The sequence below is a fragment of the Protopterus annectens genome, chromosome 3.part1, assembly GCF_019279795.1.
Source record: "Protopterus annectens isolate FY-2018-M chromosome 3.part1, PAN1.0, whole genome shotgun sequence".
Lineage (NCBI taxonomy): Eukaryota > Metazoa > Chordata > Ceratodontiformes > Protopteridae > Protopterus > Protopterus annectens.
The window spans coordinates 1,501,315,057-1,501,333,715 of record NC_056732.1 but is presented as its reverse complement, the minus strand read 5'-3'; the positions used below and the strand labels follow the sequence as shown (position 1 = coordinate 1,501,333,715).

General features: G+C 42.9%; 1 protein-coding gene across 1 annotated transcript in view; it reads right to left on the bottom strand.

Annotated features, from left to right (window-relative positions):
- The window catches only part of ABCF2 (ATP binding cassette subfamily F member 2), a 1,573,086-nt gene that overhangs the window by 1,015,392 nt on the left and 539,035 nt on the right, over positions 1-18,659 (bottom strand). Inside the window, exon 9 of the mRNA XM_044067572.1 lies at positions 3,661-3,674. Within this exon, the coding sequence (XP_043923507.1) occupies positions 3,661-3,674 (14 nt within the window). The remainder of the gene's footprint in view (positions 1-3,660; positions 3,675-18,659) is intronic.

Here is an 18,659-nt window from a genome sequence, read left to right as displayed (position 1 = left end):
GTATAGAGGGAGATTGTAGTGTTTGGAGAATGTATGCACGGAGCTCCATGTAGCAGCTTCTAGAATGTCCTTAGTAGGCACCCCTCTTAAGAATGCTGTAGAGGTGGCTGTAGCTCTGGTGGAATGTGGTCTGACATTGGCTGGAACAGTCTTTCCATGAAAGGAATAACAGAATCTGATGCAATGTCCAATCCATTTTGAAATGGTCTGTTATGAAATTGCTTTTCCTTGGACTGCAGGGGCGTAAGCTACAAAAAGTTGTTCAGACTTCCTACTGGTCTTGGTTCTGTCCAGGTAGTATCGAAGTTGTCTGTGAATGTCCAAGGTATGTAACAGTCTTTCCCCCTTATTCTCAGGATTGGGGAAGAAAGCAGGCAGATGAATAGCTTGATTTAAAGACACCCTAGATACCACCTTTGGCATAAAAGTAGGGGTGGTCCTTAATGAAACCCTGTCTGTGGAAAATTATGAATGGTGGTATTGCCATTAGGGCCTGTAGTTCCGAAACCCTTCTTGCTGAGGTAATTGCCAACAGGAAAGCTGTCTTCCATGAGAGAAATTGCAAGTCAACTGAAGCTGCTGGCTCAAATGGAGGTAGAGTCAGTTTTTCTAGGACAAAATTGAGGTCCCAGGCTGGCACTGGAGCCTTTCTTGGTGGCTTAATGTTCTTGATTCCCCTGAGGAATTGCCTTAGCAAAGGATGTGAAAAGACTGGCGGATCAGTGTTATATCTAGCTGAAATAGCTGATGCATGTATCTTTATTGAAGAATATGAGAGTCCATTCTTTAGCATATCTGCCAAATATTCCAGGATGAGTGGGATGTTCAATAATGATGCATCATGTCCCTTGCTGGTATTCCAAATGCTGAATCTCTTCCATTTTGCTAAGTAAACCTTTCTGGTGGATGGTCTTTGAGCCTCTGTTAGTATCTGCTGAACTTCCTTGGAGAGAGATAGGTTGAGGTTATTCATGGGATCTCCCAGGCTGTTAGCTGCAGTGTCTGAAGGTTTGGATGCACTGTTTTGAAGTTGTGTTGAGTCAAAAGTAGAGGCCATTGGGGAAGGGCCCACTTCTTGGTGTGACATATGCTCCGTAGTAGTGGATACCAGTGTTGTCTTGGCCAGTCCGGAGCTATTAGGATCCCCTTGGGTCTCTCTGCTTTGATCTTTAGTAATACTGAGGTCATCAGTGGCAGAGGTGGGAATGCATAGATTTTTAGGAAGTTCCAGTTGAATGAGAGAGCATCTATTTTCCAAGCTTGTGGATGGTATGTCCTTGAGCAGAATTTTTGTAGATGATGGTTGAGGTGCGAGGCAAACAGGTCTACTTCTGGCCTGCCCCATGTGGAAGTGAGCTGTGTGAAGATCTTCGGATGTAACCTCCACTCGTGTGGATCTGTGAAATTCCTGCTGAGGCTGTCCGCCAGCACATTGTCTTTGCCTGGAACAAACTGGGATTGTAATTGAATGTTTAGGCTCAGTGATTTTTCCCAAAGATGCATTGTCAGTCTGCAAAGGGGGTAAGAATGGGTGCCCCCTTGCTTGTTTATATACCACATCACAGTGGTGTTGTCTGCCCGTATCAGTAAATGGCCTTGCTGAAGTTGGTGTTGAAAGGCCTCGATGGCATGCATTACTGCCAGCATTTCCTTTTGGTTTATATGCAGATGTGTTTCCTTTGGAGACCATTGTCCTTGTATACACCTGCCTTCCATGTGCGCCCCCCCATCCAAGGTCTGAGGCGTCTGTGGTCATGGTCTGTGTTATCTGTGGTTTTTTGAATGACATACCTGTGTTTGCCTGGCTTACCGAGGCCCACCATAGGAATTCTTTTTGTAGGCATGGAATGAGCGGTATGGTTGTCTCTAAGTTGTTGCTGTGCTGAGACCATAGGCTTTTTAGGTACCATTAAAGCTTTCTCATGTGTAGTCTTGCTAATGGAACCAGGAGAATGCAGGATGCCATGTAACCCAGGGCCTGTAGGAATCTCCTTGCAGTCATCTGGTTAAGTTTTGCCAAACCTTTGAAATAATGAGTTAACTTCTCTTGCTTGTCTTCTGTTAGGTAAGTCATTTGAGAGGCTGTGTCTAATTTGGCTCCTAAGAAGATTATTTGCTGGGATGGCTGAAGTCTTGACTTTTGCTGGGATGGCTGAAGTCTTGACTTTTGGAAGTTGACTGTGTATCCCAGAGCTTGAAGTAATCGTATGACATAGTCCAAGTTTTTTGTCAACATCAATTTGTCGTCCGCTTGTATGAGGCAGTTGCTCAGGTACGGGTAAATTTGGATCCCCTGGAGCCTGCAATGAGCAATTACTGAAGCCAGGCTTTTTGTGAATACTCTGGGCGCAGTAGATAAGCCAAATGGCAATGCTGAGAATTGATAATGCTCTGGCCCTGCAAGAAATCTGAGGTATCTTCTGCAGCTGTGTCTGATAGGGACATGCAGGTATGCCTCCTTGAGGTCCAGAGTAATCAGCCAAGACCCCTTGCCCAGCATGGGAAGGAGTTGCTGTAGAGTCAGCATTTTGAACTTTGGTACTATGAGAAAGGTGTTTAATGCTGACAAATCCAGTATTGGTCTCCATTGAGATTCTTTTCTTGGAACAAGGAACATTCTTGAGTAAAACCCCTGGCCTTGTTCTTGTTGTGGAACTCTTTCTATTGCTTTCATCCGAGTCAGGAGAGAGATTTGCTTGATAGCCTCTGCCCTCTGGTTTTGTGGTAGGTTTGGCATGCCTTGTTTTCTTGGTAAGGTATGAAAATAGAACCTGCAACCTCGGTCTATAATGTCCAAAATCCATGTGTCCTTTGTCAATCTGTGCCAATTGTCTGCAAACAGAGATAATTTCCCACCCAAGGGAGCTTCTATTTGTTCCCTGGTAGGCGGAAGTAGAGGAAAGTCATTGAGACTGTGGCTGTGGTGCAGGTGAAACCCCTGTGTCACTTCTTTGGTTTGCTGGCTGCCATTGTCGTCCCCTGTAAGGACCTCTGTATTGTCCCTCTTCCTCGGCCACGTCTGTTTTTACCCCTTTGAAATTTTTCAGGATTAGGAAAGGACCAGTTTTTTGAAGGCCAATTCCTACTGAATCTGGGGGGTTGAACCTGGAGGAAATCTTTCACCGTCTGAACTGATTTTGCTTTTTCCTCGATGGACTTTAACACATCCTTAGCATTAGCACCAAAATGCTTGTTCTTTTCCAAACGTGCATCCAGAAGTTTTGCCTTTACATGATCTGGTAGAGGTTGACCTTTTAACCATGCATGTCTACGAATGACTGCCCCTGTCATAGCTGCCCTACATGAAGCTTCCAGTGCATCATATCCACAATGCAGGAAATGATTGCTTACTTGCTGAGAGTTATGTACAGCTTCCTGCAAAGACTTCCTGTCTAAAGGATCAGGAGAGGCCAATGTTTTCTGTAAATCTTCTAACGGGAAATCCTGATATTGTAACATATGAAAAAGGCAATTCAAAGCTCTCATAGATAAAGTAGTGGAGGTGTAAACCTTTTTACCCCATCTCTCTAATGACCTAGCTTCCCTGTTGAGGGCAAAGGATTTTTTATAGGTGGAAGCTGAAACACCTTTAGGTCCCTGAGAAATAGTTTCCAAATCAGCAGTATGGGCCCTGAATAAATGGGAATGTGTTTCTGGGACCCTGTAATACCTGTCTGGCTTAGCTGGAGCAGGAGGAAAAGAATCAGGGGTAACACTAGAGTCAGAATATAAATCATCCAAAACATCAAGCACAGGAGGAATAGCGAAGGGCCTGTGCTGGGGCTTTTTAAGGAAAGTTCGAAGGCGCTTTCTGGAATCAGAATATTCCTGGCCTTGCCACTTGAAATGTTCCCTCATGGTATGCAGAACTTCCCCAAAAGAAATATCCTCAGGAGGGGAGGCCGAGGGGATGGAATCCTCAGCATCCGAGTCCTCATAGGTCTGGAAGAGCTCTTCCTGGCCATCAGAGTGGACAGAGTCCTCAGAATCTTCATCTGAAGGAATAGGGTCAGAGGGTTCAACCCGGGGCCTTTTATCAGAAGGAGGCTGGGATCCTCTCTCAGGATGGGCCCGTGAACCCCTGATCATAGAAATTAAGTCAGCAGCCATGGTCATAATTTGTGTCTCTGGAGTAGGCTGAGGTAAGGCTAGCAGTAAGATGCTTGGTCTTGCTGGCTGCCTTAGCCCTAGTGTAGGCCTTAATAGACATGGCCATAGGAGGCCTGGCAGCTCCACGTGCAGGAGTGACCTTATCTACAGTAATGGTCTCAGGCATTTCCTCGGTTTCGGTATCCGGAGGAAAATCAATAACTGGCGGACTGATATCCGGGATCGGAGATGGTACGGTGTCTTCGGTTCGAGCGGTGGAATAACCGTCTCAGGGGAACCGAGCACTCGCGTAGGTTTTGGCGTGGAGTCGGTGGTAGACGCGGGCTGAGGATGTCGATCCCGGTCTTTTCGTTCTTGGGAGTTTATGGCGTCGGAAGTTCCGACGGCATTGTATAAGCAAATTTTTCGCAGAAAAAAATCTTCAGCGAACTCCGCCCGGCGCCTGAGAGTGCGCTTGTTGAAGCGAGCACAGGCTACACAGGCAGAGACGTCGTGGTCTGGGCCAAGGCAAGGAAGACAGTAAGAGTGGAAATCCTTATGAGGTATTTGTTTACCACAAGAAAGACAATTGTTAACTTTTTCAGTAATTTCTGACATCGGCTGAGGCAAGAAAAGGTCCCCAACGGGGTACTTACCTTTTTTGATGACTTCGGAATCGAAGAATACAGGAGCTGACCGACCGGCACTTGCGAACCGCTTCTGCTTCGGGCACCGCACGGCAAGAAAGACTGAAGAAAATGGCGTCGGCTGATGCTTATGTACTCCAGCCGCTCTGACATCGGAGAGAAATGCGACATCAGCCGACGTCGGACCCAGACTTTGGAATCTGGCCGACCGAGGGCTGCCTGAGGCAGGACAACCCCATATGTTATGACTGCAGTTGCATTCTTGAAGGACATCCACCTCTGGATGGAAATGGGTCTTCAGGAAGATCACCACCCTATCTACATCTGCTTCAGGTGAGACTTGGGGAATATCTAAAAGAGGACACAAGTAGGAGGGTCAGTGACCAGATACATGGAGGTATGGCTCTGAGAAACAAAACAGTTCCACAACACCAGACTTGGTCAGAGACTGGAGCCTAGCCTGATCTGAGCTTAAAGTAGCGGAATAATGATCTGAAACATAAAATCTCAAGATGAACCAAGAACTATCATACGTTTCAGGGATCTCTTCCACAACTCTGACATCTACAGGAATCCTCTTTTTTTCTTTAGCCTTCCCCTTCTGTGTTTCTCTGAAGGGTTGCCTGATAGCGTTTTGGGCTGAGGGGAGTCAAAGTAGCATCCAGTTATTTTGCAGTGGAAGGGAGAATGCCCTTTAAAAGGGAGTTTGGACTGCCAGTCAAAAAAAGCACAAAGCCCAACGAACAGCACAGCTCACAAGCTTCTACCAATTGAATCACCCCTGAAACAAACCAATGACATGCAGGTCTTGGGGAGGGATTCTGTGGCAACATGCAAAGCCCCTAAATCTGGTAGTCTTGTCAGACACCCTGACAGAAAGAATACACCACCAAGGAAAAACACAAGAACTACTACCTACGTAAGACAGGAGTTGATCCACACTACAGTAAAACACAAGGAGCAGTATACCAACAATGCCAGGTAAGTGTTCATCCACATGTCGATGAGCACTGTACCAAAGTATAGCAAGGACTACCAAAAAAAAAAAAAAATTTTTTTTATAGATATATATATATATATATATATATATATACACACATACATACATTTTTTTTTAAATATACAAGTTAAGAAAAAACAGGCAGAAAGGAGATCTTGAGTACCCAGCAACTACAAAGGCAACTACTCAAAAGTAATACAAAATTGAAAATGAAGTACTGACGAAAAAATATCTATATATAGCTACCTGATCTATAGCAACATGACTGGGGTGAATAGAAATTTTAAACATTTTAATAAATAGGATAGTGCAGTGGTGTAGCGGCTAGCGCTGCCACCTCACAGCAAGAGGTTCTCTGTTTCGATTCTCGGCTGGGGTGCCTTCTGTGTGGAGTCTGCGTGTCCTCCCTGCATTCATGTGAGTTTCCTCCAGGTGCTCCGGTTTCCTCCCACATTCTAAAGACATGCAGCAGGTGACACACTAAATTGGCCTTAGGTGTAAGTAAAAGTGTATGGTGCACCTTCTGAGGAGGTTTGGGCCTCGGGCTAGTAACCCGCTCCCACAAAACTCATACCTGCTACTGAAACGAGTGCTGAAGGGATCTTGTTGCCCGATGTGCTGAATGCACGGGACCAAATCCAGGATCTAGGACTTAAATGAGGTCTGAGCAGAGAGACCACATCGGTCTTACAAAAGTGGCAAATGACATCCGAAGGAGTGGTAGAGTGGCAGTGCATTATACAAAGGAGACGGAGCTTTGGGGCAGTCTTCTCTGAAGTGCTGAACATGGATCTGTACAGATGAGGTACACCCAATTGTTCAGGTGAATAGAAGAGACACTGGATCTTTTTAGTCTTTTCCCACAGACCCTTAGCTACCACAACAATTTTTTTTTTTAAACCCTTTATTTCTCATGTTTTAAATAGAGATAATAGGTAAACGTACATTAATAGTAAAGAAAACAAACAATAACTCAGGTAACTTAATATGCTATTAAACTGGTGATCATCCTAAAAAGCCTAGCCTTACTTTCCCAATGGTAGTTTTTAGTACTTAAAATTTGTGCATGAATCATGCCTCTCGATGTCTATTTCTGGAGAATGTCCATATGTTTGCCTCATATCTTGGGTCTGTCCCTAGAAAAATCTGCGGTTTTCTGGATTTTTGTGGCAAATCATTAAGGACTGAATTCATTAAATAATTACAGGCATTTGAGTTTGACTTCATATTCTTCAGAAAATGCATGGTAACAAGAACTATTCTAGCAACTTTCTAAGTTTATAAGAGCAACATTTAAAATTTGTCCCCCAATATTTGTCTGTCCAGATTTTTTGTGCTAATAGGTTGAGCGCTATGGCATGAATAACGCAAAGGTAGGTAGAAAGTACAGTTGTGTACACTTACCATAAATGTAGATGTTCGAGTGTATTCAATGTTGCAGTCATTACATTTGGGTAATCTGCTGGCAGGTTGCCCTCAGTCGGCCTGATTAACAAAGTCTTAGGTCCTGCGTCGGTTGCTGTCGCTTCTTCCAGGACGTCAGGTCATCAGGGGTATTAAACATGCAGCCGACACCATTACATCAGTTTTTCTTGCCCCAGATTGTCAGGTGCCCCCCAAATGGGGAGCAAATAAAATTAAAAATACAAAATTATACCTCCACCCAAAAGCAAATACACCAAAAAGGCTTTTAAGCATAGTAAAAGAAAGTAGAGGTATAGCCAAAGAAAAACAAGGGGCTGGAGGGAGGGTAACCAGGACTGCAAAAGTGAATACACTCGAACATCTACATTTATGCTAAGTGTACACAACTGTACTATGTTCTTCATGTTTCACTGTTGCAGTCATTACATTTGGGTAGATTCCCAAAGCTATGGTTGGGAGGAGGAATTTATACAGCATTAGGACCAGCTATAAGGCCCTGCAAGACAGCAGTGGCAAAGCCAACTCTGGATTTAGAGAAAATTGGTAAATGATAATGCTTGGTGAAAGTATGTACAGAACTCCATGTAGCAGCTTCTAGAATATCTCTGGTGGGAACACCTCTGAGAAAGGCTGCAAAAGTAGATGCAGCCCTGGTGGAATGAGATCTGATCCCCTGGGGGATAGGTTTTCCATGGTGCTTATAGCAGAAATGAATGCAATGGCTTATCCATTTAGAAATGGTTTGTTTTGAAATAGCCTTCTCCTCTGCCCCAGCAGCAAATGCTATCAATTGTTCAGATTTTCTTCGAAATTTAGTTCTGTCCAAGTAGAATCTAAGTTGTCTGTGCACATCCAAGGAATGCAGAATCCATTCCCCTTTGTTCTGTGGATTGGGATAGAAGGTTGTCAAATGAATGGACTAATTAAGAGCCACACTGGAAACCACCTTGGGCATGAAGGATGGATTGGTCCCCAGAGATGCACTGTCCGCATAAAAGATGATAAAAGGCTCCACTGCCATAAGGGCCTGTAATTCAGATAGCCTTCTAGCTGAAGTGATTGCTAAAAGGAAGGCTGTTTTCCAAAAAAGAAATTTAAGTCTGCAGTAGCAGCTGGCTCAAAAGGAGGTAGAGTGAGCTTCTCCAAAACAAAGTTAAGGTCTCAGGCAGGGGTAGGAGCTCTACTGGGTGGTCTCAAGTTCTTTGCCCCTCTGAGATGCTGCTTGAGCAGGGGATGAGAAAAGAGGGGTGGTTCTGTGTTATAGTGAGCTGAAATAGCTGAAGGGTGGATTTTAATAGAGGAATAAAACAGGCCTTGTGAAGCATCTCAGTTGAGTATTGCAAAATCTGAGGTAAATTGTGCACTGCTGTAGTCATCCCTAAAGATTGGTTTCAGGCACAGAATCTTTTCCATTTGTCAGCATAAGATTTTCTAGTACTAGGTCTTCTCGCCTCCAAGATGACATCACAGGTCTGCTGAGGGATGCTAAGGGAAGCGATTAGCCAAGCTGCAAGGTTCAATGATGGGAGCAGAGGGTGCAGAATTTGGTTCTCCTGCTGAGACAGCAGGGAAGGTGTCTGAGGCAGGTGCCAGGGAGATATTTGTGACACACTGCGCAGGAGTGGGTACCAGTGTTGGCGTGGCCAGTCTGGAGCAATCAAAATCATTCTTGGTTTGTCCTGTTTGACTTTTAGCAGAACTTTGGAGAGCAGAGGCAGATGGGGAAAGGCGTAGACTAATAGGTTTTTCCAGCTGAAGGACAGAGCATCCACTTTCCAGGCTTTATTGTGGGGAGTCCTTATGCAAAATTTGTCCAACTGATAGATCTGGGGGGGGGGGGGCAAATAGCTCTATGTCAGGGCTCCCCCATTTGCTTGTCAACATGTTGAAAATCCGTTGTTCCAGTTTCCACTCATGTGGGTCCATGAGATTTCTGCTTAGTCCGTCTGCCAGTGCATTCAATTTTCCTGGCAGGAATTGAGCTTGTAGGTGCACTTGGTAGCTCAAGGCTGTGTTCCACAATGCCATGGCTAGTCTTCAGAAGGGGTAGGAATGTGTACCCCCCTGCTTGTTTATGTACCACATAACCATGGTGGTGTCCGTCTTTACCATTAGTTGTCCTGGAAAAATGTGGTCCTTGAAGGCTGTCAGAGCATTCTGTACAGCTAACATTTCTTTTTGACTGATATGTAGGTGCATTTGATTTGGGTTCCATTTGCCCTGAATGCACTGCCCTGCCAGGTGAGTCCCTCATGCATAGTCGGATGCGTCTGTTAGGGTTTGGGCAGCAGGGGGTAGTGTGAATGGCAGTCCCTTGTTTTGGTGGCAGGCCTCTGCCCACCATAGGAACTCCAGGCGTAGGCAAGGTATGATAGGAATAATTGTTTCTAGGCTGTGACAATGTTTGCTCCATAAACTTTTTAAGTACCTTTGAAGTTTCCTCATATGCAGTCTTACATATGGAATTAGAAGAATGCAGGAGGCCATGAACCCCAAGGCTTGCAGTATTTGTCTTGCAGATAGCAGGGTTTTTGTGGCGACTTGTTTGAAGTAAGTTACCAAAGAAATTTGCTTTTCTGGCATGAGGAAAGCCATCTGGGCAGTTGTATTCAAGCTTGCACCCAGGAATGTAATCTGTTGAAAGGGTACCAGTTGTGATTTCTTTTCATTTACGGTGCACCCCAGAGAAGTTAGAACCCTTTTTACAAACGCCAGTTGATTTAGAAGTATGGCCTGGTTTTCTCCCTGAATTAGACAATCGTCCAGGTATGGATATATTTGAATATTTCTTTGCCTGCAAAATGCAATTACTGGAGCCAGGCACTTTGTGAATACCCTGGGCGCAGTAGACAAGCCAAAGGGCAGTGCAGAGAACTGATAATGCAAGTAACCTGCTTTGAAGTGTAGATATCTTCTGTAAGTTTCCCTGATTGGGATATGCAGGTAAGCTTCTTTTAAACCTAGAGTTGCCAACCAGGCATCTTTGCCTAGCATAGGAAGTAACTGGTGAAGAGTCAGCATCTTGAATTTTGGAATGTCAAGAAAGGTGTTTAGAGTAGACTGGTCCAGAATTGGATGCCATGATTTGTCTTTTCTGGGTACCAGGAAAAGCCTGGAAAAGAAACTTTGTCCCTTTTTCTCTTCTGGTACTGGTTGAATAGCCCCCATGTTTAAGTAGGGAAGTACTTGTTTTTGAGCCTCTGCCCACTGACTTGGGGGCAGGTCTGCCCACCAGTTTGGTGTTGGCAACGTGTGGAAATGAAATCTTTATCTCTGGGACACTATATTTAAAACCCATTTGTCCTGGGTTATGAGTTCCCAGTTTTATGAATGGAGTAATTTTCCCCCCAAAGCGGCAGAGGGAATGGAATCCTCTGCATCGGAATCCTCATAAGTAGGTATGGACAAATCCAGGTCATTAGAAGAATCAGAAGAAACAAGAGTCCTGATCTGAAGATTCATAGTCAAGCTCAGCCCTAGGCCTCTTAGAAAGGGGGGGGGGGGTTGACTACCCCTGATTAGGGCAGTAAGATCTTCAGCCATTTTGATCACTTGTTTTTAGGCATAGGGGCCTGAACATGTGGCCTGGGTGTGTCTTTTTTAGACATAGATCGAGATTTAGGCTTTAATATAGAAGGTGGAGTCAGTTTAATATGCAAGTCTGCAGGATTGAATACACCCTCAGAAGCCGGTGCCTACAAAGCGGCTCTGGACCCATCCAAGGTAGAGACATCCGCAGGTTCCATAGGTGAAGCATCTCGCGGCATATCGTACTCCGAATGGGTCTCAGTAGAGGCCTGCGAGTCAGTAGCAGCGGGTATCAGGGGCTGCGAAAGTGCCCGAGTATCGGCGAACAGGCAACTGGCTTAGGAGAAGCGTAGTCGGCAGTTCTGGACCTCGACGGCCTGTCTCTTTCGTTGCGTTTTTTTCGGAATCCCGGTAGTTGGATGGCTAACAGACATCATTTCTGGATAATTAAACAAAGAACCGAAATATTTAGAGGCAGAAAATTTATCAACGACTGATAGTGCGCTGAATAAATAAAGCACAAAACCGACAGCAAGGTACGTCGTGGTCAGGGCCTAGGCAAGGAATACAGTACAAATGAAAATCTTTATGAGGTATTTACTTTCCACAAGTAATGCAATTATTAACTTTTCCTGACATCGGAAGGCGCAAGAAAAAGTTTCCCCAATGGGGTACTTAGCTTTAAGTTGAAGACTTTGGTTCTGAAACTCGAAAATGAAAATTTCAAGAGTCGGCTGACTGGCACTTGTGAACTGCTTCTGCTTCGGGCACCACACGGCAAGAAAGACTGATGTAATGGCGTCTACTGCATGTTTTATACCCCCGATGACCTAACATCATGGAAGAAGCGACAGCAACCAATGCAGGACCCAGGACTTTGTTAATCAGGCCGAATGAGGGCAACCTGCCAGCAGATTACCCAAATGTAATGACTGCAACAGTGAAACACGAAGAACATCAAAGAAATGTTGGGACATTTGATTAACCCAGCCATGAGGAACTAGAGTGCTAAACCTGGGGTGAATTTGTAGTTTCCCATCCATTTGTCCAAATTACATTTGAATAGAGTAAGACTTTGCTTTATGTGGAGTGGAAGATGATTCCACAGAAGAGGTATTCTCCGATATATGCCCATTCCTCCATTTTCAATTTATGTTGCTAAAAAGACCCCTTAAGCAGGTGTTCATGCTACTAATGGACTTCTGAATGTGTAATAGCTCTGAAAGGATAGAGTCTGTTGAGGGTCTATACACGAGGCAAAGACTGTCCCTTAGTAGAATGTATAATACCAAGCAGCAAGACAAGGTTTTGAGATGATAGGCAGACTTTTGGGGATTTAAGCCCTTGACATATATATATATATATATATATATATATATATATATATATATATATGTGTGTGTGTGTGTGTGTGTGTGTGTGTGTGTGTGTGTGTGTGTGTGTGTGTATATATATATATATATATATATATATATATATATATATATATATATGTGTGTGTGTGTGTGTGTGTGTGTGTGTGTGTATATATATATATATATATATATATATATATATATATATGTGTGTGTGTGTGTATATAAATTTTTTGTGGTGTGTGTGCGTGTGCGTGTGTGTGTGCGTGTGTGTGTGTGTGTAAGCTTTGTGATTACTATAGCCATGACAAATCTTTGGTAGGTACATACCAAATGGGACATGTTCAATAACCAGCCTGATGACAACAAGGTAAAGTGGAAAGATTACATTCCTGGACAACACAGACATAAGGTGAGTGGATAAAGTACTCCCTTGCAATACTGGATACAGGAGTGATCGAAGTACAGATCATTGGTGACAGGTTCCCCGATTCTAGACTAAGGGATCAACTTTCAGCAGTGTGTCTATGCTACAGCTACAAGGGAAGTTATGCTTGCAAAATATGGTTATACATTTTTGGCATTTAGTTTTGGTCCATGGTTATGACATCAGCTATTCGTTTGAGAAAGGGTTGCTTGGAAGATTTTAGTGTTCTCTGTCTAGTTTATGCCAGCACCAAGTTTATGGCCAGCTGTAAACTTGGTCGGCCATAAACCCTTAATTGCTGAAAAACAAGCACAGGTGGTAAGACAAATCCAAGGAACAAAATATAATCCACTGAGGCAAGTTATAATCCACTGAGACAAATTTTAATTCCTAAAAAACAAGTTGTGTAAGCGCTTACGTCTTGCTTCTATGAACAAGACTTCAGACAAACAGAACTAATGTAAAATGCAGCTATTTAAAGTGTAGCTGTTTGAAATGTCACATGCTAAACATCAATTAGCTTCTAAAACCAAAAGTACAGATATTTAAAACATTTTAATACAAATACTAAATAAGTAAGCTTGAATAAATAAGCAAGCATGAATAAAACTGACCAAGAATAAACAAGCACACTGAGGATGACCTGATTTTAAGAAAATGATATAAAAACTTTGTTTAAAAACTGCACTAAATAATTAATGTACAAAATGAGCAATTCAATTCTGATCTGTAAGGCAATGGAGCAAATCATTATGGAACTCATAAATGGAGAGATTGGGAACCTCTAAACACTTGACCCCACACAGTTCGGCTTCGTCAAGGGCAGATCATGCCTCCTGAACCTGGTGGACTTCTTTGAGGCAGTTACTCAGGCTATAGATAATGGAAAGGCGATACACACTGCTTACCTTGACCTTGCTAAACCATTTGACACCATTCCCCATTCGGGTATTATTGATAAACTCACCAACCTGTGCATAAACCCTTACGTCACAAGATGGATCGCAAACTGGCTCTCAGACAGATCCCACAAAGTAAGAGTAGCAGGATCTATGTCAGAATCCAGACCAGTAACGAGCGGTGTGCCTCAGGGCTCTGTCTTGGGGCCCCTCCTGTTTGGCATATACTTCTCAGAAGTACAGGCAAGCACTGAAGGGCTGTGGCTGACCACGTTTGCGGACAACTGCAAACTGGGTGCTATAATAGAGTCTCCAGCCGACATGGATATCCCCCAGAAGGACCTTAATGAGACTGATGCATGGTGTCAAAGCCATGGCCTCAAGCTAAATGCTAAAAAATGCTTAGTAATCCCCTTTGGAAAAAACAGTACCCGCAAACTACCACAAAAGAGGTAACCCCCTGAAATCTGAAGTAGTAATAAGGGATCTAGGGACCCCAAGTAGATAGTCAGCTTTCCTTTGATAACCATGTTGCCAAGGTGGTTAGAAAATCCTTGTGACGCATCTGATCACGAAAGGGTTCGCATCAAGATCCAAGGATAGAGTGGTGCCCCTCTACTCTTCCCTCATCAGACCCATTATTGAGTACAATGCACCAATTGGAATGTACCTTGCTAGGCATCTCCAGCAGCTGGAGAGACCACAGAGGTACCTCACTAAGAGGATTACTGGCCTCAAACAGTTGCCCTATGCAGCACGAATGAAAAAACTAAGGCTTTTCTCTGTTGCATACCGCCTTCTCAGAGGCGATCTCTGTCTAACATACAGAGCCATGTCCAACCCAGAACTGTTGAACATGCTCCATCTTAGCAAAACAAAATCTACTCGAGCTACACGCTCTAGGAATATAAACCTCAACACAATAATGAATAGAACATGCTGGAGGGATAGATTCCCTTCGCAAAGACTTCCCTTGCTATGGAACAAGGTCCCGATCTACATAAGACAGAGCCCCTCACTATCACTCTTCAAGAGGAACCTTGACGAGTGGATGGGTAACAAAGTTCACACCAGGGATCATACCAAGAGCTCTACTAGATAGGGGCCAAGGGTACTAGCTGCTAGACCAAGGGCTTAGGGAACTAACCAAAGGGGCGGTGAATACCACACAATGTGGCTGGGCTAATATATGCCTTCAGGCAGATAGCCCAGTACCTACCTATAAACCTATTTAACAGAGCAATATCATTTTAAAGAACGAACCACTAGTAAAATCATATATCCCCCATTACCCAGCCTATCAGTTAACTAATATAATACAAAAAAAAATAAAAAAATAGAGAATGTAAGTATTTCTACTAAGGTTCAGTGATGTAAACAACAAATGTACAGAAGAATTGTTAAATCACCTCTGCAGTTTTAAAACAGAAGACAAAGAACATAAATCATTTAGCCCTGGTACATTATAGGCATTTAATTTTATTTGCCATAATAATTCGCACAGTTCTAGCTTAAGGGTGAGGGGTCCCCCCTCTAGGATCTTGTTTAATCTGATCAATCACCCTAAACTTGAAACCATGCTGAGGGTGTTCATGCACATGCTTAGCCAGTGCATTCTCCAATTTTAACTTCCTGATGCTGTAAATATGTTCGTAGACCCTGTCCTTGAATCTACGATCAGTCTTACCGATGTAGAAACAGCGGCAGAGGTTACTAAATAAACCACTCCCCTTGGTGGCACAATTAAATCTTTTATTTATGTACTATTATCTCCCTCTAATGGAGAAGGTATTACCCACCTCCATAAATCTACACTGGGAACAACTCAGGCATTTATATGTGCCTGGGGTTCTGGCAACTGGAATCCTACCCCTCTCCAACAAACTTTTAAGGTTCTGCCCTCTTCTATAGACAATTCTGGGCCTGGATTCGAGGACAGATGTCAAATATGTATCAGAACCAAGTCCAATTTTTATATAAAATTTGTCGTACTAACTTAGCATAGATACTGAATGATGTGATAAAAGTCACCCAAGTGGTTTTGCTTTATATGACTGGCTCTGCTCAACTAAAGATGTCAAAGTGTTGGGGGCTGCATGCCTAGTTGAAAGTATTGGACTAAATACTCCATTATTTCTATTGTACTGGACCTCGTATATCATCTCTTCTAAAAGTTGGCTAGGGTACCCCCGTTTCAAAAACATTCCCCTCAAGGTTTGACATTTCATAAAATATTCATCAGAAACCATGCGGGCTGCCCTCACCAATTGGCCCTTAACAGGACTTCTTTTGTTGATAAGGGTGACTACTGGTGTAATGAAGGAAGGAATTGGAATAGGTTGATTTTCTGTGAATCTTAGCTTTGAACACTTGGTTCCCTATGCTAAGTTCTCAGTACTTGAACTATATGTAAAGAACAAAAAAACATGTAGAGGCATTTAAATCAATAAACTTGGGAATATCTTCGATTGTGTCTTCAAACATAATGAACACATCATCCAACTATCTGGTATAGTAGTAGATGTTGGCACTAAACTCGTTAAAGACAAAATGTTGCTCCCAATGGGCCATTACGAGGTTGGCAAAGCTAGCCCCACATGGACAGCCCATTGCAATACCAGTCTTTTGTAAATAATATCCCCCTTCAAACATGAAATAATTGTTTGTCAAAATTAAATCCAAAAATTCCTCTACTAGCTCAATTTCTCTTACTGAACTGCCCTCATCAGTCATGAAATTGGAAACCCATTCAATTCCTGTATCCACAGGTATGACAGTATAAAGGCCCTTCACGTGAATGGTCAGGAAAACAATGTGATCTATGTATTCGAGGCCACTGACATTACTTAGGAAGGACCAAGAGTCTTTGCAAATATGCTCCACCCGTTCAACCAATTTCTTCAAAACTGTGTTGAGGTACTTGGCAATGGGGTAAGTGATGGAAATTCTTCCGTTCACAATAGGCCGGAGGGGTGGATCCTCTAAGCTCTTGTAAACTTTCGGGATTCCAAAAATTATAGGCGTCAGTGGGGAAAAGCATGACAAACAATTATACAGGTCCAATGAAATCCTAGACTCTATGAACAACTCATTCAAACAAACCTTCACTTTCTGTTGTGATTTGTTCATTTTATTCAATGAGACTGGTGTATAATTGTCAGTATTCAATAATCTCAGCATACGATCTCTAATGAAATAGATCAAAAAACACAAGGCCACCTCCTTTATCTGGTTTAACTATTTTAACATTCTGAAAATGCAAGGAATTCAACCTATCCCAGTATAACTCACTAAAATTCAAAGTTTTGCTGGAAGAAACAGATCTACTACTATCTAAAATATCACGTAAATCCAATTCACATACATGTTCAAAAGTCAACAAGGCTGGAGGCAAAGGTGGGTTAAATACACTGGGTATTCTGCATTCTCTATCTACTATGGGTTGGTTCTTAAACATACTCTCCAAGTTTAGTTTAAGTGTGAAGAGTTTTAAATCAAGACTGTCCTTGCTAGATTAGCTCTCTGGTCGGGGACAAAAGTTAAACCTTTGGTAAGGTCGGCCAAAGGTGTGTCCACAGCCATGCTTGAATAGTTAAAAATGTTAAAGTCCTGGTCGCTGTTAAATACAACACTGTAAGAACTGGTGTTCGCTCTATCAGGAGCACCAGCTAGGTTGTAGTTAGCTGGAGTAGCAACTACCTCTGGGATGACCAGTTCAGTCTCGGCCCCTTCGCATTCAATGGCTTTGGGTTGCTGGTCGAAACCCTTAATTGCTTTAACCTCTAAAGTAAATGCCAATGAGGAATGGCCAAAGGACTGATCCCTGGGTATACTGCTACTAACAAGTCTTTTGAAGGAGATAGAACAGCCCACCCTAAATTTCCTGGGTTCTGTTTGTGAGCCAATTTACTTTGTGGAAAGTTACTCAGGGATTTACATTTGCTGGGAGAGTATCTATGATACCACAGTGTGGGATGGAAATGTCTGAGAGGACTAGATATAGTGTCTGCACTGATCTGCTCTAATCCACTGGTTCAGTAACATCATCAAATAAGTCAACCTGTTAAGTAGGTACAATCTGCCAGGCTTCAGTCGAGAGTTTGTAGATTACCCACATCCTTATTTCTTAATTTCATAATGATTTTTTTCATAGCCTCACAGATGAGGTTGGTCAGGCCTATGGGTGGGTTCATAAATTACCTGGGTCAGTGCACTCCCCACCTTTGGAGAAGAGCAGTTATCCCCTTGCACATTCATTTTGCATGAAGTTTGTTTGGGGGCTGATACTGAATAACCTTTGAAGGAGTCTGAAATGTCTCAGGATAACATGAAGGCACTCCAATAGGTTATCTTGCCTTTGTGTTCTTGGCACTGGATAGTGCTTTGAGTACTTTTTTTTTGTGGGGGATTTGAAGGGGGGTGCAGATTAAGGTACGTGATCTAGGAATATGGGGGGGGGGGTGAAGTCTGAACTACAACCATCATTGGCTATGTCCTCTGGGTCCAAGTATTTGACATCCTTTATTAACTTTGGGCATTGCTTCTGAGATTTCTAACATAATTAAGTGGCTTTGTAGTGATCCTCTGCTATGGTGGCTTTTTTTTTTTTTTTTTTTTTTATCTCATATCCGATTTTGAAGACAGTCCGGAAGTTTAGCAAAAGTGTTATTGGCATCCTGAGGTCAAATCTCATTCAGGAGTGCAGAGAGATTTTTCCCCTTATTACAAAGCCCGTTTTTTTATTAGGGTTCCACCTTTTTTTTTTTTAATTCGTAATGTATTTACTTCTGAGGGGGACAGATGCGTCTATGTGGCTATATACATGTGGACAGAATCCGTCAGTAAAGGATCACACATAAGCAATGGATTTGTCAAAATGGTACTTTTGAATTTAGCAATGTTATCATTCAGTTTTAGTGTCTTAGCTTTGATACAGTCTTTAAAAACAGAAGTACTGGCAGGTACTTCCAGCTTCAGTTTTAAAGTGAACTTCATTTGCGGCCAGATTTAACCAAGCTGCCCTATGCATTGGTAAGGACAGTAATCATTTTTTATTTTCAGGGCAATACACATTTCCTTTACAAACAGCTGTCATTCACTCCAATACTGCATAAATTGCTCAATTCCTGCCTTCCCTTAAACCTCACTCCTCCTGAACATTATTCTGCATGCAGTGTTTCCAGAAATTCCATTTATTTCTTTGCAATTTGCTTTTTTTCTAGAGATTCCACTCTTCAGTCCTGTTCTCATTTGCAAGCATTCAGTTTGTCAATTAAAGTTGGTTAAAGA